The 26,153-nt window shown below is 53.9% G+C and overlaps 2 protein-coding genes and 1 long non-coding RNA gene across 5 annotated transcripts in view; 1 reads left to right on the top strand and 2 right to left on the bottom strand.

Annotated features, from left to right (window-relative positions):
- CFAP65 (cilia and flagella associated protein 65) overlaps positions 1-6,513 on the bottom strand; it is a 33,830-nt gene extending 27,317 nt beyond the window's left edge. The window contains 5 exon segments of the mRNA XM_081815305.1: positions 1,774-1,958; positions 3,793-3,992; positions 4,313-4,358; positions 4,360-4,457; positions 6,489-6,513. Coding sequence (XP_081671431.1) covers positions 1,774-1,958; positions 3,793-3,992; positions 4,313-4,358; positions 4,360-4,457; positions 6,489-6,513 — 554 coding nt within the window.
- A 154-nt stretch (positions 6,514-6,667) lies between these two features.
- LOC115944160 (uncharacterized) lies at positions 6,668-18,544 on the top strand. 3 transcript variants are annotated; one of them, XR_004078737.2, is made up of 4 exons: positions 6,668-7,109; positions 15,621-15,747; positions 16,222-17,026; positions 17,372-18,544. It is a non-coding gene; the product is annotated as an uncharacterized LOC115944160 (long non-coding RNA). The 3 variants fall into 3 exon arrangements; XR_004078738.2 differs by lacking the exon at positions 17,372-18,544 and having other exon boundaries at positions 6,668-6,938; positions 16,222-17,356; XR_004078736.2 differs by lacking the exon at positions 17,372-18,544 and having other exon boundaries at positions 16,222-17,356.
- A 562-nt stretch (positions 18,545-19,106) lies between these two features.
- Positions 19,107-25,471, bottom strand: IHH (Indian hedgehog signaling molecule). The gene is made up of 3 exons (XM_081813585.1): positions 24,913-25,471; positions 22,243-22,504; positions 19,107-20,521 (listed from the first exon to the last, which is right to left on the bottom strand). Exons 1-3 carry the CDS (start codon positions 25,222-25,224, stop codon positions 19,863-19,865), a joined length of 1,233 nt encoding a protein of 410 aa, XP_081669711.1. The 5' UTR covers positions 25,225-25,471; the 3' UTR covers positions 19,107-19,862.
- Between the last annotated feature and the right edge of the window lie 682 nt (positions 25,472-26,153).

The raw sequence follows: 26,153 nt of genomic DNA, 5'->3' as shown, positions 1-26,153 counted from the left end.
TTTAAAAACCCAAGCCAAAAAAAAGGCCACAGGAAACATCTAAACCAATGGTGATACACTGGAATTTTTCACATTGAGATCACAAACGAAACAAAGATAAACATCAGTGGTGGAGGAGATCATCAGGGAAAGTATGAACTTTTCAACAAATGGCTTGGGGACATTTGGACATTTGTTTGAGGAAAAGAATTATCGGATCCCTACTTGAAACCATTCACAGACACACACACACAAATAAAATAAAACCATTCACAAAAATCAATTCTGCATAGATAAAAGACAAACATGAAAAGCAAAACTATCGTCTTTAGAGGATACTATAGGAGACTGTCTTCATGACCTAGGTAGGGGGAGAGAAGGACTTCTTAAGCAAGATACAAAACAGCACCAACCATAACATAAAAAGATTGATACATTTGATTCCTTTGAAATGAAGAACTTCAATTCTTCAAAAGACATGGTAAAGAGAGGAAAAGACAAGTCACAGGTGGGAGAAGATATTTACAAAACATAACTGACAAAGGATTAGTAGCCCTAAGAACTTCTATTACAGACAGGGGCGCCTGGCATTGGGACTCTTGATCTTGGGGGTTGTGAGTTCGAGCCCTGCATGGGGGTGGAGTTCACTTAAAAAAAAAAAGACAATCCAATAGAAAAATGAGTACAGACTTGAACAGGAATTCCACAGATGAAATGGTCAATAGCACATGAAAGACACTCAGCTGTATCAGTAAGCTGGGAAATGCAAATCAGAGCCACAAAAAATTACCATTGTTGGAAAATTTTTAAATTCTGACAATAACAATGGTTGGTAAAAATGCAGAGGTGCGGGAATTCATGCCTGGCTGGTGGGAATAGAAATACAAATGAGTACTTTAGAGAACAGTTTGGCTTTATCTATAAAAAGCAAACATGGACACGCCCTAGGTCACAGCAATTCCCCTCCTATGTATCTACCCTAGGAAAAACTCTGTAAGTGAAGATCTATACATGAATGTTGATCACGGTTCCAAACCAGAAACAACCAAAACATCCCGCAACAGAAGAATGGATGAATATATTACAATATAAGCATCTGTTGGAATATTATACCGTGATGACAAAGAATGAACTATTGTTGCATGCAGATGAGTCTTCCAAACGTAACTTAACAAAAGCCAAGGAGTTACAAAAATATATCGTACTATTCCACTTATGTCAAGTTTGTAAGAGAGTAAAATTAAACTGTATCATTTAGGGATGCAAACATAGGTGACAAATCCATTCAATTGAGAAAAGCAAGGAAATCATTATCATTAAGTCAGGAGAGTGGTTACTTTTATGGTAGAGAAGATGTTTCAACAGGGGAGTGACACACCATGGGAGGTGAGCTTCAGACACATACTATTCCATTCGTAATCTGGTCACATGGGCTCCACTTCCAATAATCATTCAAACTGTGCATGTTTTATATAATCTTCTAATTTTATACAATAACTTTATTTTTTTAAAAGATGTATTTATTTTAGAGAGAGAGTGGTGGGGAGGGCCAGAAGGAGAGGGAGAGAGAGAATCTCAAGCAGACTCCCCGCTGAGCGAGGAGCCGGATGCAAAACTGATCTCACAACCCTGAGATCATGACCTGAGCCAAAACCAAGAGTCGACACTTAACTGACTGAGCGACCCAGGTGCCCCTAATTTTATACAATAATTTTAAAGTTTGTTTTCCAAAGAGTGACTGTTTGGGGGGCCTGAGGGATCGGGGGCTGGGTCTCTGATCCCTGATACTGGTACCTGTACGTCATCTTTTGGGTTTTCAAGGACAGATTTTTCAGAGCCAGGCTCTTGGTGATCTCCTTCCCGAGTGTCCAGCCTTGCCACTGCAGCACCTCGGCCACCTCAATGCCCCAGATGACCCTCTTCTTCACTTTGTCTTGCTTCTTTGAGAAGCACATGCGAGTGTCTGTCAAGCTGGCAGGCTGTCCAGTTGGCAGGGAAAAGCGGGAGAAGACGCATTAGAGGGGTAAGATTCAAATACCCAGAGAACAGGCAAAAAGCTCCCATCTCCAGAAAGCAAGGAATTGACCCGACCCTTGGCCCCTGGGGGATGGTCTGGAGAGAGAAGATGAGGGGCAGTCAGATATTACCATTTCCCAGGCCACTGCAACGGTTTTCCAACGAGATTCTCCATGACCCTTCCCCTGCAGCCTTCCCTGGACCACCCCATTGGGCACTGAGCAGTCTCAGCTGGTCGGTTCTGTTCCTCAGTGCACCCAAAGGTACCAGTCCCCTCGAGGGCTGCCTTCTCCTTTCCTTCCTTCCCATCCTACCCTTTTGCTGCGGAAACCTCTCCTAGCTGGAGTGGTCTATCCCACGTACTTTTTGAGACCACAGGAATACTCTACCATTCCCTCTCCCGTCCCTCAACTGGCTGGTGGAGCAGGGGAAGGAGTCAATTTGCCTTCAAGAAATCCCCACCCCCCGCCGTGATGTGGGGGCCACTCCAAGCACTGTTCCTGGCGATGTAGAGGCGCAGTGTGCCAAAGCTTCCCATCTATAAGGGAGAATCCTTCCCGAGCTGATCCCTAGTCCCATCTACCTGAGGAGGGAGGGGGACGGAGGGGGCAAAGCCAAGGTGAAGGGAAGATGAACAAGGTACCTCTTCCTACCACAGTCATTGCAATGAACATTCCCCTCACTGCCATGTTATTTTATCTCTGGCCAAGTATTGCTTCTATATTGTTACTTAACATAAAGATATATTCATCCACTGGGCAAATATTTGTTGACTACATATCGCACGCCAGACATTGTGCTAGGCGCCAGGACTACAATAGTGAACAAGACAGACGCATCTCTTCTGTCTTGGAGCTTACACTCTCAGCTTAAATATTTACAGAGAGTGTCAGGTGGCCAATATAGCATTTTTCTTTCCTGGTTGACCCATGGAGGAAAGGTGACATGGGTGAGCCAGGGTAATTTATGGTAAATATCAGTTGGGACATCAGTCAGGGTCCAATCAGGAAAACAGAAGCCACCGTGGGTGTTCAAAACAAGGAATTTAATGCACAACCAGGGCACAGTGAAGTAACCCAGAAGCTAGCAACATCAAGAAGCTGCTACCGCACTAGGTTAGGGGAGGTACTGGGGTTCTCACAGCCCCGAGGCCTGTCTGGTAGGGACTGGAGTCACGGGGAGATGCAGCTGCTGATGGGAATACTGTCACGAAAGTGGGGGTGGGGAGAGAAATGCCCTGGCCCCTCCCTTCCTCCCCGCTTCCAATCTCCTCCCAGGTCAGCGCAGAGTGGGGAAGGGCCATGAGGGAACATGGGGCAAACAGGCCTGGAATGGCACAGATGGAGGGGTGAGGTGGCCCCCGGTCCTCAGGAGACACAAGAATGCACACACAACACAGACACACATTGCACCCCACACAGTCCTACCCCACAGTCACACTCCTTGACAACACCCCCCCCGCCCCTGTGATGTCAGCCAAGAGCTGCAAAAAGTCAGCAACATCCACATCTTGGTCAAACACAAGGGGTGAAGCCCAGAAGAACTTTCTGAGGCAAGAGAGAACCCTTGACTACTCTCTCAGCTCTGACTGGCACCTCCCCAGAGTTCTTCACATGCACCCCCATCCCCCACGGCCACTCTTGCCGCTGCCACCACTCCAGGTGGCTTGGTGCTCAGTGTATGCAGGGTCTAGGGTTGGGGTCTGGACAGGGGGAGTCAGGTCCTTCCAGATTCCTAAGCGCCCCCCCCACCCCGGTCCTGCAGCGCTCCACCCCACCCCCCCGGACACGTGCTCACGCGGGCACTGGTGTTGCTGCTGCAGGCACTCAGCGCCACACTGCTGCCAGTGACAGTGGGGACGGCCACCGTGCTGGTGCTCAGGCAGGAGCCGGAGTTCATGGTGCAGTCCCCGCTGTCCCTCGTCTTCATCAGGGGGCTTGAGGCTGCCTGGATGAGCATCAGCCACCTGGAACACAAGTCCAAGGGGAGCACTCTGGCTGAGCCAGGAGTTCCTGCCAATGTGGAGCTAGGAAGAGACCGGAGGGGACACAGGAGGGACATCAAAGAGAGAGGCTCGTGGAGTAGACTGGCCGTGGCCGTCGTTATCACAGGGGGGCCCAATTACCAGCTGTGGCACGGAGGTACGAGGTGGCACCATGAGCAAAGAGCCGGGATACAAGATCCAGCGCTTTGCCCAGGAGCCTAGAAACTCATCATTCAGGAGAGGGACTCAGGGATGAGGCCCACCCAGCCCTGCCTGCCATGGCCACCCTTGGCATTTCTCAGGAAGCCCCCAGTGACTGTCACTGAAGCACACATATTACTTTTATCTGGCTTTTGCTCTCTACTTGTTTCTTCGGAGTGTGTCTTGCCTCCTGTGAGAAGGAGGAGAAGGGGCAACGAAGAGGTAAGTGAGACTGGATGGTTCTTGGTCTTTCGGGTTTCCTCTATGGGTATGCGACCTGCAGTCCAGGTTTAAAGTAAGCATTCACTGAAATAATCACTCAATCCAAAGATAAGCGAGTCAACTTCTAGAGCAGAGGGATCCATGGAGAGACTGTAGCTGGAAATTATATGCAAATATATGCAAGGGTTATATGCAAATCATATGCAAAATGTCATATATATATGGCGAAGTGCTTTTTTTCCAGGGAAAGTGTCCACAGCTTTCACCAAATACTCAAAAGGGTGTTTGGTCCTTCTCTAGGGAACACACGCGGGGCCTAAACTCCAAATCCCCTCTTCCTTTAGGAGATTTCCTTCAGCACACACACACCCAGGTGTGGCTACCATATTGGACAGCATCAATCTAACACCTTTTTGAACATATGTATATTTTTCAGACTACTCAGTGTCCTTCCCCACCTCTTTGAATAATAATCGCAAAAAATAGTAACAACTTTTACTGACATTTACTGAGAACTTATGTGCCAAGCAGTGTTGTAAGGCCTTCTCATGTATTTTATTATTTTTTAAGATTTTATTTTTAAGTAATCTCTACACCCAACGTGGGGCTCGAACTCACAAACCTGGGGTCAAGAGTCACATGTTCCACCAACTGAGCCAGCCAGGTGCCCCTTATGTATTTTAATCTTTACAACAATTTATGATATGTAAGCTGTCTTTTCTTTGGCCTAAAATTATCTCTTTTCTGGGCACCTGGGTGGCTCAGTCGGTTAAGTGACTGTTGATATCAACTCAGGTCTTGATCTCAGGGTTGTGAGTTCAAGCCCCATGTTGGGACTCCATCCGGGCGTGGAACCCACTTAAAAAAAATTGCCTCTTTTCAAGTTTGGGGTTCAGCTTTCAACTCCTTATTATAACATATTACATTTTAGTCAATGATTTTATGGTTATCCTTTAGAAATTTATACAATTTCATCAGACACTCCCATCCCCTCCCCACCACCATCCAAAGCAAAAGATTCTGTTGATTCAGTGTTTCCTAATTGGCAACACCTCCAAAACCTCTGGAGAATATCTTAGATTCACTCACTCACTCATTCATTCATTTATTCATTTGCTCACAAAGCATTTACTGAGTACCTGTTATATGTACAGTGCTAGGCAATGGACAAGACAGGCAAGGCCCCTACCTTCCATTATAAAGAGGATATTCAGAAGGAATCAAAGAAATGCCAGCTGGGGAGACAGGGAAGAGAGTCCCATTACTTTTCAGCTATTGGATGGCTTTGAAGTCCTGCCTGACTCAGTAAAGTCTGTGACATCAGGGGATTCTATAGATAGCCAATACCCCAGAGCTCTGAAAAAGTCTCCAGTCAACACAGGTAGAGGAAATTAGAGACAGTGGAGTAGAAATCTGGTCCAGATCAGGTCTTAGGGCTTAAGGAAGAGAGCGCTAGTCCCAGAGAGCTGCATCTGCTCAGGTTCACTGAGATAGGCAAGTTTCTCCATCTCCTGGAGCCTCAGTCACCTCACCAAATGAAGGTTATCTTATTCCACAAAGTTGATGTGAAGTTGGAATGAAATAGGGGATTTGAAAAAGCCCTAGAGGAACCAATGTTACTGTAATTAACAATCATAATTTCCATACTCGGTTGAGCTACTCTTCCAAAAGACACCCATCTGCAATCACTGTGAAGACACTGGGCAGTGTAGGTGTTGTTTTTAAATCCAATTTTCTAATCTTGAGAACTTTAAAAAAATACATCATCAGCTTCCTTTATTTGCCTCATTTCCAACGTAAACATTCCTAAGATGACCAGTGGGAAAAAAGTGGCGGGTCGTCGCGTAGTGTGGAGTGGAAAAGAAATTGGTAAAATGAAGTGATAAAAATACTTAAGGTCGTTCCTCCGTTCTCTAGGATATCCCCAGGCTGAACTCACCCTAGTCTCAGTCCCACGGGGCTCTCTAAGGGACATGGAGGGGACCCCCGGCCACAACTTCCCAAAGGAGGCGGTCTCCCGGGACAGATACCTTCGGTGGCCACTCGCGCTGTTCCCCTGGTCCTGGGACCAACCCTCAGAACTCACTCTGCCGCCATGTTGTCGTCTCCATAGAGACAGGACGCTCAGGACACGGCGTCTCCCGGTATCCCAGGACAACGACGGCATCCCGAAAGAGTCATGCTCAGGGAAGGCGAAAGCACCGCCCAATTTTAATGCTTACCCTTTTTTTATTCTCTGATTTTCCCTACTGGTAGCCACTCAGCTTCTAGCAGTCGCAACATGCAATGTATAGTCTCCTAGTTGTCGTGACGTCCTCGCAGTCCTTATTTTAGTAGACGACCAAATTCATAGGCGGTTACTCCATGGGCTCGTTCCCGGAGTGGGAGCCGTTCCAGTTCTTTCCGGCCGCGCGATGGTGACGTAGGGTCAGAATCTCAACCGGAACTTCAGTCTGTGATCGCGATTGTTAACTTGAAAGCGCCCCGTAGTTGTTTTTCATTTGCATATTGCTTTACGACTGGAGTCCTCTTGCAGGTGGGAGAGAAAGTGTCCTATCCGTTTTCTGCCGGCATTACCTCCTCCCTGGCACCAAGCTAACTCTATTCTAGGGATCTGGAGGTTAATGTATGACGAAGGCACTGGTATGCTAAGGTGGATTCTTGGAAGCGCATTTGTTGATTTGTCCGCATTTGCTTTGTGGAAAAGGTCTGTAAAATAACAAAAACTCAAGGGAGTAAACTTTAATCTAATTGGCTTTTTAAAATGGATTTTTGAATTGGGCAACATCCCATCTACCAAGTAGAGGGGAGCTCCAGGGAGTTACGCAAAATGGAAGGTTTTTATAGACAGGAGGGTGGGACAAGATGTTATTAGCAAAGGAAAAGGAAGGATTATTTCAGGTAAGATGGCCTTCCCTTACGGGGAAGGGCAGGGGCTCTTATTACAGATTATTTATCTTCTTTTGGGGGTTGGAGAGACCACCTGTGACAGATGACCTCATTGGTGCTGACCAGAAAATTCTTGTCTGACCCGTTAAGACTACATTTCTGGGGGAGGTTGAAACTTGGTCTAAGTGACACCATTGTGGGCGTGTGATTTTCTTTGTAACAGCTCTAATTTGGTGAAGACTCCTTAGGTGGGTGAAGCTGAAAGCCTCAAAGTTCATTCTGAGCAATTAAAGATGTTTCACTACCCAGGACAGTGATGGGGGGTGGTGTTACAGGGAGAGACCTTAGTGAGTCTAGGGGTAAACCCAGAAAATAAACTCTCATTTTGGGAAAGTTGGCGTTTACTTGTGAAAGTAAACAATGGATGGACTAAGATGACAAAGTGGCCTGAGTTGGCCTGGGAAATCACATGGCCAGAGGCCGGCTGAACTGGAGGGACGGGGCAGGCCAGGGGGCCCGTGAAGTTATGCCAGCACCATTAGGTCTGGAATTTTCTTGGAATCAAGGAACGTGGAACTCAGTGAGCTTTTCACCGGTTTTAATGTTATTCTCAGAATCTGAAACCTGCACTTTGGACATGACAATGTCTATGCTGTTTGTAGTTTCTATAATGATTTCCTTTTTGTTTTCCTCTAAGCTCTTTTTGAAATGGTCAACCTGACTCAGCTGGACCTTAAGGACAGGGAAAGGGGCCTGTTTTTCCATTCTTAGGCTGAAAAGAAATAGGAGCAGTGACTCTGCAGACAGGGCTTGGTGGTGGTCTCAGGAATCCTAGCAAGAACACCCCAAGGAGGTGGGAAAGCTCATGCTAGGAGCCATGTGTCCTTGTGCCTCTTCACTGAAGGAGTGTCCCTCCACAGCTCTGGTGTGCCCAAACCTTGGTGGATTCATTGTCCTCACCCTGTGTGCTCCACTTCAGTGGGGTTCTGGCTTCCTCCTGAGAATTCTGCTGGAGAGCTCTGACCTTGACTGACATAGTGGACTCCCAGAGAGAGGTCCAAGCCGGACTTTGCTCCAAGAGGCAAACAACATGGAAAGGGGTGTGGCAAAGGGTTGAGTCTCAGGAGGAGAGAGGAAGCTGAGTTTGCTTTGGAAGTCCCCCTTTCCAGGAGGCCAGAACCCATGGGGAAAAAATGGGTGCTAGGTCCTAGTGACTGTATCTTCCATGGACCCAAGAAAGACAACAGGGTGGGTGCTGTTTGGTTCAAGGCTGTGAACAAGGGTGGGTGATGATTCAGGAAATTGATGAGGACCGGGATGTGGGAGAAAAGGAGGAAGGAGGATGGGTAGTAGGCAGACTTGAATCCTTTTGTCTGGAAACCTTGGCTGGAGGTAATAAAGATAAAACACACACTCAGTAATTTTGGCTTCAGCACACTCAAAAATATCTTTTCTAAGTCCTCCCTCTCTTCCCCCACCAAATAGAATAGAGGAGATTCTGGGCTGGGAAATCAGACCTGAGATTAATCCTGACTGTCACTTATTGACTGTGTGACCTTGAACAAGTCACATGACCTCTCTGAGTCTCAGTTTCCTCAACTGTTATATGGGGATAATTATCAAAAGACTCGTGTAGCAGGACACATGGGTGGCTCAGTCTGTTAAGCGTCTGCCTTTGGCTCAGGTCATGGTCTTAGGGTCCTGGGATGGAGTCCCAGGTTGGTCTCCCTGCTCAGCATGGAGTCTGCTTCTCCCTCTCCCTCTGCCTTTCCCCCTCCTCCTGCTCATGCGCTCTCTCTCAAATAAATAAATAAAATCTTTAAAAAAAATGGGACGCCTGGGGGGCTCAGTCAGTTAAGCATCTGCCTTCGGCTCAGGTCATGATCCCAGGGTCCTGGGATCAAGTCCCGCATGAGTCTCCTTGATCAGCGGGGAGCCTGCTTCTCCCTCTGCCTGCCACTCTCCCTGCTTGTGCACGCTCTCTCTCTGACAAATAAATAAATAAAATCTTTTTAAAAAATCTTTAAAAAAAGGCTGGTGTAGCGACAGAGTGATCAGGCATGTGAAAAGTATTTTAGGCATGATAGACAATCGATAAAGTTAGACGCATGTGCATGCACAGAAGATGGTCACTCACCAAATGGGAGGTCCCTATAATTAAGCCACTCGGTTTTCTGTGCACCCTCCCTTCCTACCACCTCCTAGCCTCTCTGCTCCACACTAGAGAGGCAGGAAGTTTTTCTTCTCTCCACATCCCCCTCTTTTGTTTCTACAAGAAGGAGCCTGCCTTGGTGCTCTGGGATGGAGAAAGCAAAAGTAGGTACCAGAGTGATTTTCTGTCCAGTTGGCAAGTCAACCCAACTCCAGAACCTGCAAAGTCCCCTCCCATCTTCCTTCCCTGCAACTCTGACTCCATTTCCAGTGTTGGTTCTGAAATCAGGTCTGCATCCAAGATGTACTTAACCTAGGGGAGGGAGATGAGGAGGTGAGTCCTCCCACAGAAATTTCTGACCTCTGAAATTAGTGAGAGCCCAACCTGAAGGGTGAAGAGTGAGAGAAAGCTGCACCTGAGAGGGCCACTGGGTGATTTGGGGGCTGGATCTAAGAGCAGGCATGGAGCACTCTCTGCATTAGAGTGCCATGGTCCTCTGAAGCTGCTGGGGGTGGGGAGCACGTGTCAAGAAGTTGATGGAGCCTCCAGCCTGAAAAGACTGCCAAGGCACAAAACTGGCAGAGGCTGGAGGGAAACTGTCATATCACAAGATAATTCAAACGAAAGAGTTCCATGCTGCCTAGGAGGCCCCCTCCCCACATAGGGTTTCCTACACTTTTGTGCCAACCTATACTCCCTAGATAATTTGATCCCTCCATTCATTGTCCCCACAAAAGGGTAGATAGACATGCAAGCCAACATTAGGTGGATGGAGGGAAAATGACATGAGGCTTAATCCCAGGAGACTTGAGTTCAAGTTCAGGTTCTACCATCTGAGAGCTGGGTGATTTCAGGCAAATTATTAAACATTCCAGAGGCTGACTTTTCTCATCTGTAAAATGGGGGCAAACAAGGATAGTATTCAAAATTCTTTTTTTTTTTTAAAGATTTTATTTGTTTATTCATGAGAGACAGAGAGAGAGAGAGAGAGAGAGGCAGAGGGAGAAGCAGGCTCCCAAGCAGCAGGAAGCCTGATGCGGGACTCGATCCCAGGACCCTGAGATCATGACCTGAGCCGAAGGCAGACGCTTAACCATCTGAGCCACCCAGGCGCCCTTCAAAATTCTTAACAATTGGTAAAGTATGCATGCCAAGCTATGGTAATGGATACCGGCTGGCCTTAGAGCCAGAGCAGGGTCCTGGTTGCTCACATTATGCCAGGCTTTAACCCTTTTGTTGTTGGGTCATGGGGAGAGCTGGGAGTAATGGTGAGGGGACAGGGAGAGCAGCCACAGCAGAGGAGGACTCAGCCAGTGACTATTTCCCAACTGGTACCAAAGTATTTCCAGATTTTAACAACCAGTAGAGCTATAGTGGATAGTATTAGTTGCAAGTGAGACCTGAGGAAAAATCCTACCTCACCAGCTGCTGTATACACAGTTACTTATTTCTAGCCAAAACCTGAAGTGTCTCCCCCTTGAATTCCTCCTCATTGGTGAAGAATCAGTCACCACGTCTAACTGCTCTTCCTTTCTATTCTGAGCAGTGCTCCTTCTCCGTGTTAGCTTTCCCAGCTGTCTTCCCCTAGACCATCTCCTCCTCTCTCCAGCTACACGCCTCTCTGCCCAGCACCATGGACAGCTCTCGCTGACCAGCCCATCCCAGGCCATCCCCTTCCCCCCTTGCCTTCTGTCCCTACACCTCTGACCCACCCCAGTGTGGAACCCCTGAGGTATGAACTGAATGAGGGTCATCCTTGAAAAGATAGTACAGTGGACTGATTAAGAACAGCTCTGGAGTAAAAAAGTTTGGATTTGAATCCCAACCCCACCAAAAAACTCTCAATTCTATGATCTTGTTCTTTTGCTTCTGTAAGACCCAGTCTGTTCATCTGTAAACAGGGAAAACTAACACCTACCTCAAAGGTTGTGAGCTTTAAGTGTGATAAAAGATTTAAAGAACTTAGCACCATGCCTGCCTTATTATATGTTCTAAATAAAGGAAGAACCCATCATTATTCTGTGACTTTCTATCCTATTTAATTCCTCAAACCCTTTTCCAATCCATTTCTGACCAGGGCTCTCTCTCAAGTAAAAGTATCATTACATGACCGCCAGCTCAGTGCAGCTGCCCTCCTTTGGGTGCGAAAGTTGGCTTGGACTTCAAGGATGGTAAGGGAGCCCACCCTTGACTGGTCCATGAGGTTCTGACTTTATTAGACTTTAAAACTTTGAGTTAGTTTTATTTTTTATTTTATTTTATTTTTAATTTTTTAAAAGATTTTATTTATTTATTTAACAGAGAGACACAGAGAGAGCACAAGTAGGAAGAGCTGCAGGCAGAGGGAGAGGGAGAGGGAGAGGGAGAAGCAGGATCTCCCTGAGCAGGGAGCCCGACATGGGGCTCGATCCCAGGACCCTGGGATCATGACCTGAGCTGAAGGCAGCCGCTTAACCGACTGAGCCACCCAGGCGCCCTGAGTTAGTTTTAGATGTATGGAAGCATCACAAAAATAGTACAGAGAGTTCTCATAAACCCTTCACTCAGCCTCCCCTTAGGTTAGCATCTCACATGACTATAGAACACTTACCAAAACTAAGAAAATTAACCCTGGTACAGCACACACTATTAATGAAAGTAGAGAATTTATTTAGATTTCATAAGCTTGTCCACTAATGTCCTTTTCCTATTTCAGTATCCAATTCAGAACCTTACCTGGGGCATTTCCTGAATCTTTCCTTGTCTGTTATGATCATGACTCTCTTAAAAAGTACTGTCAATTATTTTGTAAAATGTTCCTCAATCTTGGGTTTGTTTCGTGTGATTAGAGTAAGGTATGTATTATTGGGAAGCATGATACAGAGGTGATATGCCCTTCTCAGTGCATCATATCAGAGGGCACATGATGTTTGTATGCATTAATGGTGATGTTAACTTTGGTTACTTGGCAAAAGTAGTGTCAGGATTGTCCACTGCCAACTTGCTACTTTTCCCTCTTTATTAGATTTTGATCATGTCCATCTTTACTTCTCTAGGATTAAGAGCTCCCCCAACCCCATAGTATATAATCAGTTCACCCCTCACAACCCTGGTGCAGCATCTCTTTCTGCCCAGGGGTCCTGTCCCCATGCTTTAAGAAAACCACTATTTTGCACCAAAAAAAAAAAAAGAGTTCCAAAACCTAGAAATATGTCCTCGAAGTAACCTTTCTACCCCTACACTCCCAACCACTCCCCTGAGACACACCCATTCCTTAGTATCTGCCTGGTCACTTTCCCCTGAGTCTTCTTAAGTCGGGCATTTGGAGGCATGTGCAAAAGCCAAAGGCAAACACACCTAGAGTTTATAAGGACAACAGGGTGCTTCTAGTCCATTTTCAGGAACCTTCTTGTTGAGCCCCTGCAAGTTTCTGTGTACAGGGGCACTCTGAGAAAACGTGGCCAGCAACTGTTCACAGAAACGTCCGGCCTATCTCTCAGGTCTGACCTCAACCCTTGAGCACTTTTTTCAACATCTAACATTTGGGGTTTTTAAAAGTCTCTAACAGCATTCTTTTCATTTGGCCATGGATGACTCCTTACTACCCACTAGCCCAGATCCATGAGCTTCCCTCCTCCTAGAAGGCTCTTCCCTCCAAGAGTTTGCTATCATCAGAGATCCTGCCCCTAAAATGGATACATAACATACTTCTAATCAATTGAGTATGGAGAGATCTGCCTATCCAATCCTCCCCTTTGTTTTCATCTCTGTCTGCCTCTAGTTTATTCCAAATCAGTGTGTTCTCCCATGCTGCTGCTTTAGAAGATTAAGAGGTGGAGCACCTGGCTGGCTTAGTTGGAAGAACATGCAACTCTTGATCTCAGGGTTGTGAGTTCAAGCCCCACGTCCGGTGTAGAGATTACTTAAATAAATAAAAACTTAAAAAAAAAGATTAAGAGGCATCACACCTCCTCCAGCCCACTAGTGACTCCATTTTAAAAAAAGATTTATGTATTTATTTTAGAGAGAGATAGAGAGAGAGTGTGTGTGAGTGGGGGGAAGGGCAAAGGGAGAGAGAGAATCTCAAGCAGACTCCACACTGAGCCCAGAGCCCAACACAAGTCTTGATCTCAGGACCCATGAGATCATGACCTGAGCCAAAACCAAGAGTAGGACATTTAACCAACTGAGCCACCCAGGCGACCTATGACTCCATTTTTAGAAGCTTTTGTGTAAAAGCATGAAAGGCCTTAGAAGATGCCTTCATCCATCCCCATCCCCTCTTTGCCCTTTGTTCTGGTTACTATTGCTGTATAAGAAGCCGCTCCAAAACTTCAAAGTTCCAAACACACATTTTATTTTGCTTATGATTTTGTGGGTCAAGAATTCAAGAAGGGCTTGGCCAGGCAATTCTTAGAGTCTCTCATGTAGTTACATTTAGATGTTGGCCAGGGCTGCCCTCTGAAGGTTCCATTGGGCTGCAGCTTCCAAGATGGTGCTCTCACATGGCTGACAGTCGACGCTGGCTGTGGTCTGGGAGCTCTGCTAGCCTATGGACAGGAACACCTATCCGTAGCTTCTCTAGGTCGGCAATCTCAGGGTAGAACCAGGCAGAGGCTATATGGTCTTTTCCAAGGGGAGAGGAGTGTCAAATGATTTGTGGACATATTTTAACCATTGCCACTCCCACCAGCATGAGATCCTCTCACAGCTTCTAGAACATTTCCTCCAGGACCACCCTCCCTGATGGGTTCTTAGCCACCCCCGGCCCCATCAGATCTTTTAGGTTGAAGCCGAAATGCCTTCCTCCCATTCCTCTGGGATGGTGACTCATCAGTTCCCACCTCCTTCAGTTTGCTGCTGTAGGGCACCTGGGTTCTGGTCTGGACTCTGCTACTGTGTGACCTTGGACAGGTAGCTTCACTTGTCTGGCCTCAGTTTCTTCTCTGCAAAGTAGGAATTAAGAACAACGTCACTTCATAGGCTGTTAGGATTTTAAAAGACAAGTGAATAGCAGACTTAGCCCAGCTGATGCTCCTGATTATGAAAGAAATAACTGGGGGCAAGTCATTTTCCCTCTTGGAGACTTGATTTCTGAAATGGGGATAATTCTCTTAACGCAATTCCCCCATGCGGATGAGAGGGGGTCTTAAATGGACTGCAGGGAGGGCCAGCCCACAAGTTGAGGCTTCCCAACCCTAACCTGGCCAGGAAGCCCCCTGCATCTATGCCCTGCTGGGGCCCCATGCCATGTGCGTGCGAGGTGGCCAGGGTGTGGCTTGGGGCGGTGCAGCGCACAGGGCGGGCCACTATCTGCCCCACCGACCTTATCAGATCCGGGCTGGCCACAACTCAGCCCCATGGAACAAAGAGGCTTTGAGAACAAGGCTGGGGTGTGGGACATGGGGCCGAGCCCCATCAGGCACATTCCACCCAGGGGGCAGAGGGCATGGGGTGGGGGAGCCATTGCTGCCAACCCCTACCAGAGAGGTTTCTCTGTGCTGGGGGCACCCTTCTGTGTGGGGAGCAGGGTCTGTGCCCTCCCCCAAGGCCCAACGTCCGACTTCTTTGGGGCATTTCCTGCTCCAGCCCTTCCCACCAGGCCCGCAGCTCCCATCCCTTCCATAGGGCACAGTGTCCCCCCACCCCCAGCCCAGCTCCCATTTCCCCTCCTGGCCCCTTTAGCCCCAGCCACACCAGTTCCCAGTTCCTGAGCGTGCCCTGCCCCTCTCCCCGCATCTGCTCCCAATAATCCATCCACCTACCCTTGCCCCAGGCACTCAACCTAAAAGGTGGCAGCCCAAAACGGGGCACTGGGGTCATTGAGCTCATCCTGTCCCCGCCCCTGTCTAATCACTCTGCGCTTCCTCCTGTGTGACACTGTGGGGGAACTTCTCTCCAAACTTGAATCACAGGTGGGAAATCTGCTGAGCCTAGCAGAGAGGCCCCTGCTGGCCATCAGGGCCACAGTCAAGGTTGTACAAGTTGTACATTACATACGGGCTCTGCGCTGGGCAGGCAAGCCGGGGCTGAAATCCAGGTGTGCTGGTACCCCAGTGTGCCCCCTGCGCTGGGCTCTCTCCTCAGCAGGTTTGCTGGCACCAGGCCAGAAGAGTTGTCTTTTCTAGCTGGGTCTCTTTGCAGGGTGGGGAGGGAGGGATTTGCTAAAATTTTTAATGGAGGGGCTCTTGTTTCCAGTTCCCACACTAGGGCTGCGCGTGCCAGCAGCAGGCCTGGTTGTCTAAAGGATCAATGCATTCAGCTCAGCCTTTCCCAGCACAGCACTGCAGACTGTCAGAAACCATCCCCAAGGCAGCATCTTCAGGTGAGTGCATCCCACGCAGCTTCGGAAGAGCCATCTCCAGGGTCACTGGGTCTTTCCAAACCAGAGAGAGGAGGCTCCAAGGACAGCTTGGGGGTGGGTACCTGAGGGGACGCCTCTGCACAGACAAGTAGGAGAGCTGGGGTGCAGTGGCCCCTGTGTTGAGGGCAGTCGGTCCAGGCCGCTCCATAGGCCTCCCAGCCAGATTCCCCACTTTGTCTCCTGTACCCCAACACTCCGGGTCTCCCTATGTCCAGTTCTCCCCAAGGACTTGTGGACTCAGGCACAGGTGTTGCAATTTGCCTGGACTGGGCTGTGCGGGGCTACTCTGCATCTCCTCCCCATGCAATCCCGATTGGGGGTGCGTAGGCAGAGAGAACAGGAGCCCCGAGGGTCACTCGAACCCAGTTAGACCGGCCTTGGGCAATGAGGAGGGAGGATATCTATATGGGAAAGCTCTGGATTTCTCCCCCACAGGTGCAGGCACTAAAGGCTGGAGAAGAGCCACGGTCAAGGGCTCTGGACCCCGGGGGAGCTGGATCTCATGCTTCGACACCTGAAGTTGACTTGAACCCTTTCCTCAACCTCACTACTCACCCAAACTGGCCTCAAGTCCTGGCCGTTCTACTCCTAAACATCTACAGCCTGTCACCTTCTTTCTGACCCCATCAGCTATCTCTCCAGTCCAGTCCACCATCTTCTCTCCCCCCTAAATGGACTCCCCGCTTCCGCAGCTGCCTTCTCTGATCCGTCCTCCACACTGCAGCCGGGCGAGCTTTCTGAAACAATCTAGTCATGAGCTTCCCCGACTTCAAACCCTCCAGGCCCTCCCCAAGCCCTCAGGTTCAAGTCCAAATGTGTGGCATACAAGGTCGTGTGACATTTGACCCCTGCCTGCCTCTCTGCCTCAGTTTGGCCAAGCCCACAGAGCTTCGTGACGCGGGCCTGGAAGTTCCTCCGAGCCCCCAGGCTCACTCGAGCCCCCATGCTTTTGCACTTACTGTGTCCTCAGCCTGGATCCCTTCCTTTACTGCCCTGCCACACAAAGCCCTCCTTGCCCTACCTGTAGCATCCTCGCCTCCGGGAAGCCCTCCTAGCTCCCAGCCTCCATGGCACTCCCATAGCTCCCCCGTGAGATGCGGCCACAGCACTCAGCACACAGCACGGGCGTGTCTCCCCATGCTGCTTCCTCCCACCCAAGAGTTCCCCGAGGCAGGGACTACCACTTTCCTTCACGCACAGGACCTAACACAAGAGTATCCAGTGAATAACGACCAACCAGGTGAATGCAGCTCACAATTGTAGACGCCACAGCCTTGGGGGCTGCACTTGACCCTGAGAGGAGAGATAGGTATTGTGTCAGTAGCTGCCTGGGCAGCACTGTTGACCCTCCTCTGGGCCTTGGCTTTATAGACACTGGGGCGAGGTGGGTTTAGGTGGGAGGGATTGGGGCCACCATCATACTGTAATGGTGGAAGATGGCAGGCTGTCTCCCCGTGTCTCCCCACTCACAGTCTGCTCAGATCTGCTCCCAGGATTCTTGGAAAAGCCTCAGGGCCCCACCTCCATACCAAGGTTGGTTTTTGAGGGTCTGAATTCAGGTAAGTTTTTTTCTGAATCTTTGCAGCCTTCTCTGTCTGAAGAATGAATGTGTTTCCTGAAGAAGCCCATCTAGAACAGAAATGTCTGGGGACACCAAATGGCCCTGTGTCTGCAGGACAGAGTGTGCTCAGGCCCAGTAGGAGAGGCAGCTGGACCCCATGGAGGAAAGCCTCTCTCTTCCTCCCCCTCCCCTTCCCTCCCTCCCTTTCTCTCTCTCTCTCTCTCTCTGTGTCTCTCCCCCACCATTAAAGAATGTCTATAAGGGAGAGAATGTACAAACAAATGGACAAGAGTATCTTGATCTTGATCTTCTGTTTTTCACTGTAAATGAGTTCATGGACATTCTGGACCCTGTGAGCCTGGTCCATGAGCGTCCGCCATGAGTCCATTCTAGATGTGCTGATGAAGCTGACAACGCTGAGAGTACTTTCCAGAGAGAACCCAAGTTCACCAAGGGAAAAACCTTGTGGTCAAACCATGGCCCAAAGGCCAGATGCATGGGTTCGAATCCTGCTTCTGTCCCTTGCTATGTCATCTCGGGCAAGTTACTTAACCTCCCTGCGCTTCTGTGCTCACCTGGAACATGGTGATATGAAAACATACACCACCTAAGGTTGTTACCAGAATGAATGGCTTCATATAAAGCACTTAGCGGTGAGGGTTAGTCTTCACTGAACAACAGCAGTTGTCATTATGGCCTGTGGGGGTCTATTTCCTCCCAGAAGACACAGTATCCAGGGCAATGACATTTTCTCCAGAGTTTTCCTCCACGGAGGTGGGGAAAGGGTGAGGTAAGAGTCTGAGCAGTCATCCCTGACAGTGATCTTTGTAAGAGGGGAGAACCTGGGCAGTGGTGTGTTTTAGCAACTGGCTCTCCATGGTTGGGGGAACTCTACTTCGGAGCATACATCAGTTTCCATGGTGTGAATACTCCCGCCATGGCTATTTCAACTATTTCAATTGGCTTGCGGAACGTCTGACAATTTCACAAGTGTGCCGCTGGACCTGGGAATCTCAGCTGACCTGTAGTGAGATCAGCTCAGAAAAACCTGCCTTGAGCTAGAGAGACCAAGAGAAAATGAAGAAGGGGGTCACCTTGTCTGGACAACCAACTGGGCCTTCTCTAGACTAAGCAATGTTTCTCCAGGTGCGGTCCATGGACCATCTGCCATGTTTGGTGTGTTTGTAAAAATAAGTTCCTGCGCCTCACTCAGCGTCTATTAAAGCAGAATTATTTGAGTGGAGCCAGGAATCATTTTTAAACATGCTGCCCAGGTGATTCTGAGGTTTGAGGGCTGCTAGATTAGGGACCCCTGAGTTATCCCAGAAGTCAGAAGGGGCCATGAGGCAGATGCGAATTCTACAGAATCTTTTCGTACCGTGGTCCATTATTCTCACTGAAGGAAGAGAACCCCAGGCCCTGAGAAAGTCTGGAATAAGCAAGAAAAGCGCCTCAACTAGGCACAGTGAGGTGGTTCTAGATGAGTAAAGTGACCTTGGGCTATTTACCTCAGTTCTCTTTCTGGTCCAGTAGTGTTTAGGGCAAACTTGGAGGTCAGCGTGTGAAAGGCCTTGCCTGGCGCAGAGCCCAGCTCTCTGTGGGGACTTTGCTGGGCTGCTGGGTGAGGAGGGCCTGCAGAGATGGTGGGAGCATGGGAGGTTTTGTCCGTGGAGGAAGGTGAGCACAGCCCCGGACGGACCCACCCATGGCTCCAGGCTGTCTGTGTATTGGCCCCACTCAGCATCCTAGACTCTATGGCTCTAACAACTTAAATAATTTTTATTACAAAAGGAAGAAAAGACCAAAACATCCCCCAAATTCTCCCATGGGCTTCCCCCTCCGCGCCAATAAATAAGGTGGGGGAGACTGACCGGAGGGGGTGTGGGGGTCATGGTTCAGCAGAAGAGGGAGCTTAGCCTGGGCAGGGGCGGAAGGACATCCAGCCCCCTCCCCTGGTCCCAGGCACTATGATCACATTGGCTGGAACCCAGAACTCTGGCCACCACAGCAACAGTCTCTGGATGTGTCCCGGGGAGTGTGGCCAGGGACGAAGGTCATGCCTCAGGGTGACCAGGCTGGCTGCCCTACCCCGCAGCCTTGGCAGTTCTGGGCAGCAGGTGATGAGTCCGGCCAGCTCCCTGCTGGCTCCCAGGGAATCTAGCAGCATCAACTGAGGTGTGAGCCCAACTAAGAGGGGCCTCAGACAAATGGAATGGGCCCTCCTCCGTGGGGAAGGCGGGTGTGAAAAGCCGAAGGGAGGGCTGGCTGGGTTGGCCCCACTGTGCCAGCCTCGAGGTCTCTAGAATAGAAGGCTAGAGCAGCCCCACCCCGCCCCAACCGGCTCGGCATCGAGGTGGGGTGGTCCACACTGGCACTGCCCAGTCAAGTCGCGATGGTGTGTCTCTGTCGAAGAGGAGATGGTGGGAACCAGCGCCCCCCAACTCGGGCCCCGGCCAGCGCTGGTGCCCTGCGGCAAGCAGTTAGGCAGTTGCGGGAGGGCAGCGAAGGGGCCTTTTCAGCTCCCTGGGCCGGCCATGCCCAGCGAGTGGAAGCTACCCTCTTCCAACAGGAGCCGTCCCAGACGGTAGAGCACCTGGGGGTACCAGTGCACCCCCTCTCCCGGGCTCCAGCTGCCCCACGCCAAGCTGTGAAACAGTCGCAGGGGCCAGAAGGCCAACTGAGCCAGACGGTGGTCCGCCACGGCCGCGAAGCAGGAAGCCACCACATCCTCCACCACCAGCGTCCCGTGCCGTGTTAGCGGGGCGTAGGCCCCAAGGGCCACGTGTGTGGAGACAGCCGCCACTCGGGCAGGCTGCAGGCCTGGCACCCCGGCCACCAGCACATACTGGCCGGGCTGCACTTGGCTGGCGAACGTGGCCCGGAAGTGGGCGGCTGGCTCCGTGTGATTGTTGGAGGTGAAGAGCAGGTGGGCGGGCGTGAGTGCCAGGCGGCGCGGGGGGTCCTGGGTCTCGATGACCCGGAAGGCCCTCAGCCTGTCTGGCTCGCGATCCAGGAAGATGAGCACGTCGCTGAAGGTGGGGTTCCCATCCTCCCCCATGGCCAGCACCCGGTCTCCAGGCCTCAAGGCTGACAGCGCCACGCGTGCCCCACTCTCCAGGCGCACCTGGGCTCCGGCAGGAAAGCAGCCACCTGTCTTGGCCGCAGCCGAGTGCTCTGTGGGAAGAAGGGACACGAAGGTGTTACTGCTGGTCACAGCACCCCTCCCCAGAGCTCCTCTCGCTCTCACTCCCGGAGAGCCCCCCCATCACCATTTCCTGGCTCTGCTCCGCACTCCCTCCCTCAGTCCCATGCAGCCTTGAACCCACCCCAACCCACCATGTGATCTTCCTCCCTCCCACCCCCAGTCAAATCCTTTGCCAGTGAGAGGAGCGTATTGCGGCGCCAAGACAGCGAGGGAGGAGGAAAGGGCCCTGCCGAAGCCCAGGTAAAGCCCCTGCCGGCCCTCAAGCCTGACAGTGCCGGGAAGCAGTCGGAGAGGCCAGGGGCCGGCTGAGCTGTGCAGCGGTCCGCTGTGGCTCGACCCTCGGAAAGCTGCAGTCTCGTGGAGAAGGCACTTAGCTCCTCTGGGGTCTGGATGTCCCATTATTTCTCACTCCTTGCTCAGACACTCCCCAAAAACTGCCCTCTCAGACGGACTCCCCAAGTTCTGTGCCAGAGCTGGCCCTTGGAGTCCATAGAAGGGTGAGAGGGGGGACCCGCCATGCACAAACACAGGCTTCCGGGGGCGCCTCGGAGCGAAGGGTCAGGCCAGGGTCTGGCTCAGTGGCAAGGGTAAAATCACCGTCTTCAGTTCATGTGCTGGGTCCTTGTGTGGGGACAGGACACAGTGGCACTGGTGAGTGGGATGGAGAGCAGTGTTGGGGGTCAGGAATAATGATGCAGGTGGCCGCTTGGGGGGCTGGCCCCAGGCCAGTGGCTCGCAGGTGAAGGGTGGAGGTGACTTGAAGTAGATACAATTGGCGGGCAAGTGCTGGAGGGGAGGGTGGGGGTGGGGGCCCCCACTGTGTGCCCCGGTGGGTTTGGGAATAGGAAGCAGTGGGCGTGGTCTCAGTGTGCCAGGTCTTCAAGCGTGACTACTGCCGCCTGGTGCCCGCGCGGAGGGCTGTGCCCGCAGCCAGGTGGGGCCAGACTGGCAGTCACGCAGGAACCATTTGAAGCATCCATGACTGGGTTCAGTGTAGGTGTCACGGATGCTGACAAGATCTGAGGGAGGGGCGAGGCCCCGATGCCTGCCCATTCGGATCAACAAGGCGGCCAATCTGGGAAAATCCATTTTATTGAGTCCACTCTGTTTATTCTGGCCCTCGTGGCTGGCTTTGCCCCAAAACGTCCAGCTTCAGGGCCCTGGGGGGTGAGAGGTTGGGGACGCCTGCACCCCCTGGAGGAGCATACAAAGTGCCCCAAAGGGCCTGACCTGCAGCAGGGTTGTGGGTTCTGAATCTCTGGGCTCCTGGCTCCCGGTCAGGCGTGCTGGTGTCTGGGCACGCCCTGGCCCCTGGCCCCCGGTCCCACCACCCGCCTCCATTCTGAGTCAGCTGAGTGGGGAGGCCATCTCTGTCACAGCCTGGCCTCCATCTGTCCAGCTTGCTCTGTCTTGCACCTCCTGTGGAAGGCTCTGGACTGTGGACCGCAAGGCCGGCCCCCAGCAGCGCTGGGACGGGGCCCTGTCTCCCTAGGCTCCTGCCATGACTACCAGGCACGGGATGAGCAGGTGGTCACAAGCAGCAGCGGGGAGCGCCGCGGACGTCCTCTTCCCTGGGGTCCCCTCCTCCATCCCCTGGCGGGCCTCTTCACCTTCCGGGCAGCAGTGAGCCCTGTGCCTGCCCACGCCCTGCGGCCCCGGCCCCGGGCCCAGCCCCCAGGCAGCGGCTCACCAGACTTGACGGAGCAATGCACGTGGGCCTTGGACTCGTAATACACCCAGTCGAAGCCGGCCTCCACTGCCAAGCGTGCCAGCAGTCCGTACTTATTGCGGTCGCGGTCCGAAGTGGTAATGTCCACCGCGCGGCCCTCATAGTGCAGCGACTCCTCCGAGTGGTGACCGTCCTCGTCCCAGCCTTCGGTCACTCGCAGCTTCACGCCGGGCCACTGGTTCATCACCGAGATGGCCAGCGAGTTCAGGCGGTCCTTGCAGCGCTGCGGGAGGAAAGTGCGCGGAGTTAGGGGGAGATGCTGCCCTGAGGGCAGGTGGAGGTGCGCCTCTAGCCTCTCCCAGAGCATCCGCTGGATTTGGGAAACCAGGGAGGGTGCTCTGTCCCTGTCTCTTAGGAACAAAGAGCCCTAACTTGCTGCCTTGCGTTCTAGCATCTGGCGGCTCCAGGGACCTGGACCGCACGGTGGCGCCACAAATCTGGAGGGCCCGGAGGGCGGTGCACCCTTGGGCGACCTTCTCTGATAAGTGGCCCCTCCCTCCTGCACTCTCTCTCTCCCCTCAGATCGGGGTACTGATCCCTCCACAGGTGGGGCTACACTTTTCCAGTGCCCAGTCCCTCTGTCCCACCAAGGCACCGGAGACCAGAAACCACCCTCTGCCCGCAGGGTGGGGGTGCCGACTGCCTGCGGTTGGCCCGCTAGGCATGCAAGGCCGGACATGCCCAGTAGGTGTCACCATAGCCTCAGGGCTGAAGCCCCCCAACTCGGGTCCCCTGGACCCGGCAGGTGCAGAGCGCCCCAGCAGCGTGGGGGTGTGTTGAAGGGGAATCCCAGGCCTCCCAGATCTCTTGGTTGCCACAGAGTATTCCTGCTGGGACTTAAGATCCAAAAGCGTCCAGCAACCAATCCGAGGATGCCGAAGCGGGGGAACCAGAAGCTGGTGGAAATGCTAGCGCCCAGCCTGGCCAGTTGGAGGGCGAGGCAGAGCGACTCCCGCTGCACGGGGAGCCCGCAGGGTTGATAACCCCAGGCAATGTTCTCCCTGAGTCCAGAGCCTTCGGCACCTCTGCGCTGCCCCTATCAGGGAAGGGACCCAAGAAACCGAGCCTCTGATCTCAGCGAGCGGGCTCCACGCTCTGTCTCACATGGGGGTGGGAGTAGAACCGCGCCCTGCGGGAAGGACGGGAGAGCTCACCCGTCTGTGGTGACTCCCCGCGTGCCTGCAGCCCAAAGGACCCTGCAATCGACTGGGAGGAGGGGCCTGTGGGAAGAGGGGGCCCTTTCACAGTACTTGACTCAGGTGCGAGGGGCCGCCAAGTGTGGGCAGACGGTGTCTCAAGCTACCCCCACCTCGCAGAGCCCGGGCCCCACAGACCCTTGGACTCGGGTCTCCCAGGAGCCAACCGGGGCTACAGCCCAAGGCCTGGCCGTCCTCCGGGAGAGCAGCCTAGCTGGGGGCTGCTCACTGCCCAGGGAGGGAGCTCTGCGTGCTCCTTGCCTCCAGGCTTCTAGCCCCCCACCTACGTCGGCCCGCCCGTCGGGCCCCTGCTCCCCGCCCCTCTCCCCCTCCCCCGGGTCCAGAGCCGGGGCGCGCGCTGTCAATGATTGCCCAGCCCGTGGCCCGGATCCTTATCTGCATTCCTCGGCGCCCGGCCCGGCCCGGCCACCAGCCAACCTTCGGCCCCGACACCGGCAGGCCAGCCCCGGCGCCAGGGCGCAGGCTGAGGGTTGTGGTGGAGCTGCTCTTCCCAAAGCACCTAGGGAGCAGGCTGCCTGCCTGCGGGGGAAGCCCCGGGAGACCACTGAGGAAGGGCACGTAGGTTTCTGATCCCTTGGGACCCCGGCTGCAGGGAAGAAAGTTTGCTCCCCAGTGCGTGGGCTGAGCGGGTCCTCTTCGGAGCTTGCAGAAACTAGCTAGAGGTAGCTCTGCTCCCTGCCTCCCCGGGCATCCTGGTTCTTCTCTTTCAACCCTCCCCGGCCCGCCACCAAGCCCAGGGATCCCCCCAAGTTCGGTCCCAGAGCCCCAAGTTCCCGGCACCCCACCCTTAACCGCAGCTGCGCCGCTCCGCTCTGGGGACAGACACGTGGGCTCGCCAGGCAAGTTCCCTTTCCCACCTCCGCCTCCCAGCCCAACTCTTCCCGCCGTCCCTAACCCCAGACTCGGGGGGGGGGCGGGGGGGCGGGGGGGACGCTGCTCCAGGAGGGGGCAGCGCAGCGGACCACGAGCGCGGGGAGGAAAGGCCCCCTGCGCCCGCAGCTTCTTCGCCTCAGGGGTGCCGCATGGCTTCGAAAGAAGAGGGGCGCAGCCGTGCGGAAGGTTAGGCCCGGAGGGACTGCGTGGGTCCCGGCGGCGCGGGAGGTACCTCCGGGTGCCGCATCTGGCCTCAGCTGCCTGCACTCCGGGGCAGAGGGGCTGCCGCCGCCCGGCTCGGCCGTGGCGCTTGGCAGCGGGGAGCTCTTCTCACGGCCTCCGGCGGGGTCGCGGATGTCCGCGCTGCCACCGGGGACCCCCTGGCCGGCCCATCTCGGGCAGCAGGCGGCCGGGCTTGGCGAGAGGGGCAGGTGCCAGGGGGCGTGCCTGCCAGTCGAGAAAAGGTGCCAGGGGGGCGGGGAGGGCCGGGCAGGTGGCGGTGCTTCGGCGGCGGCGCCCTGCGAGGGCGGGTCGCGCTCACCTGGGTCATGAGACGGTCGGCGCCCGTGTTCTCCTCGTCCTTGAAGATGATGTCGGGATTGTAGTTGGGGGTGAGCTCTTTGAAGCGCTCCGAGCTGCGCGCGATCTTGCCTTCATAGCGCCCGCTGGCGCCGAGGGTCTTCTCGGGCACGTTGGGGCTGAACTGCTTGTAGGCGAGCGGCACGAGCTTGCGCGGCGGCCGCCGCCGGCTGCCCACCACCCGGCCCGGCCCGCAGCCCCGCGCCGCCGGCACCAGCAGCAGCAGCAGGAGCAGGCAGAACCGAAGTCGGGGCCGGAGCCGGGCGGGAGACATGGCCGGGGAGCCCGGGCGAGCGGCGGGCGAGGGCGCCTGGTGGGCTGGTGGGCGGGCGAGTCGACGGGAGCGCTGCGGGGGCTCAGGCGTCCGGCTGGCTCCGGGGGGCTCCGGGTGGGGGCGCCATGGGCTGCGCGGCGCGGCGCAGGGCCGGCGGGACTCAGGTGCGGGGCGGGGGCCCGGGGCCCTGGCTGGTGGCGGCGCGCTGTCCCCCTCGGCGCCTCGACTCTGAGCTGCCCGGCTCGCCGGCCGCCAATAAATAGGCCGGCCCGTTTGTTTTGGCAACGCGGCGGCGGCGGGGGGCGGCGGGCGGCGGGGCTGCGGGCCGCCGGGCTGGGCTGGGCTGGCCGGGCCGGCGGGCTGGCGGGCCCCGCGGTTAGCACCCCGGCCCGGCGGTCAGGCGGCTCGGGCGGAGCGGGAGCTGCTGCCGTCTGCGGCGCAGCTCGGGGCCGAGTGAGAGGGGAAATGGAAGAGATCCGGGCTCGGGCCCCGCGCAGACCGCACCCTACCCATGTCCCTGCCTCCTGTGCGCTCGACAGCGAACCTGCAGCAAGGGCGGCACAGCCTCCTCCCCCTCGGGCGGGCGGCCCCGGCACCAGCCAGCCCTCGTCCCCGCTCGCTCCTCTGCCGCGTCCGCCCGCCCGCTGCCCTCGGCGCCCCCTGTGCTGCCCGAGTTCGCCCTCCCCGCCCGGACGCGCCCCACCCCGCCACGGGCCTCGCCTCTGGGCTCCCCGCGGCTCCGGGGTGCCCCGCCAGACGCAAACCTCCCGGACAGGAGCTGCCACCCCCGCAGAGACCGCAACCCACGGCGCGGCCGGACGCGAGGGGCGGGGGGCAGTGGCCGGACCGCACAGCCGCCTACGGTGTCCCCTGCGGGGAAGCCAAGCCAAAAGGCAGGAGGCCGCTCCTAACCTGGTGCCCCACCCTGG

Source organism: Leptonychotes weddellii, chromosome 3 (assembly GCF_054177405.1).
Source record: "Leptonychotes weddellii isolate Sample4059 chromosome 3, ASM5417740v2, whole genome shotgun sequence".
Lineage (NCBI taxonomy): Eukaryota > Metazoa > Chordata > Mammalia > Carnivora > Phocidae > Leptonychotes > Leptonychotes weddellii.
This window is presented reverse-complemented; position numbering and strand designations above follow the sequence as displayed.

Bases quoted from the DNA above. Each gene is read 5' to 3' on its own strand.
- IHH (XM_081813585.1), bottom strand. From the start codon at position 25,224: ATGTCTCCCGCCCGGCTCCGGCCCCGACTTCGGTTCTGCCTGCTCCTG. The intron at 22,505-24,912 runs GTGAGCGCGACC...TTCCTCCCGCAG, and splicing joins CCGACCGTCTCATGACCCAG to CGCTGCAAGGACCGCCTGAA. The intron at 20,522-22,242 runs GTGAGCCGCTGC...TTCTTCCCACAG, and splicing joins GCATTGCTCCGTCAAGTCTG to AGCACTCGGCTGCGGCCAAG.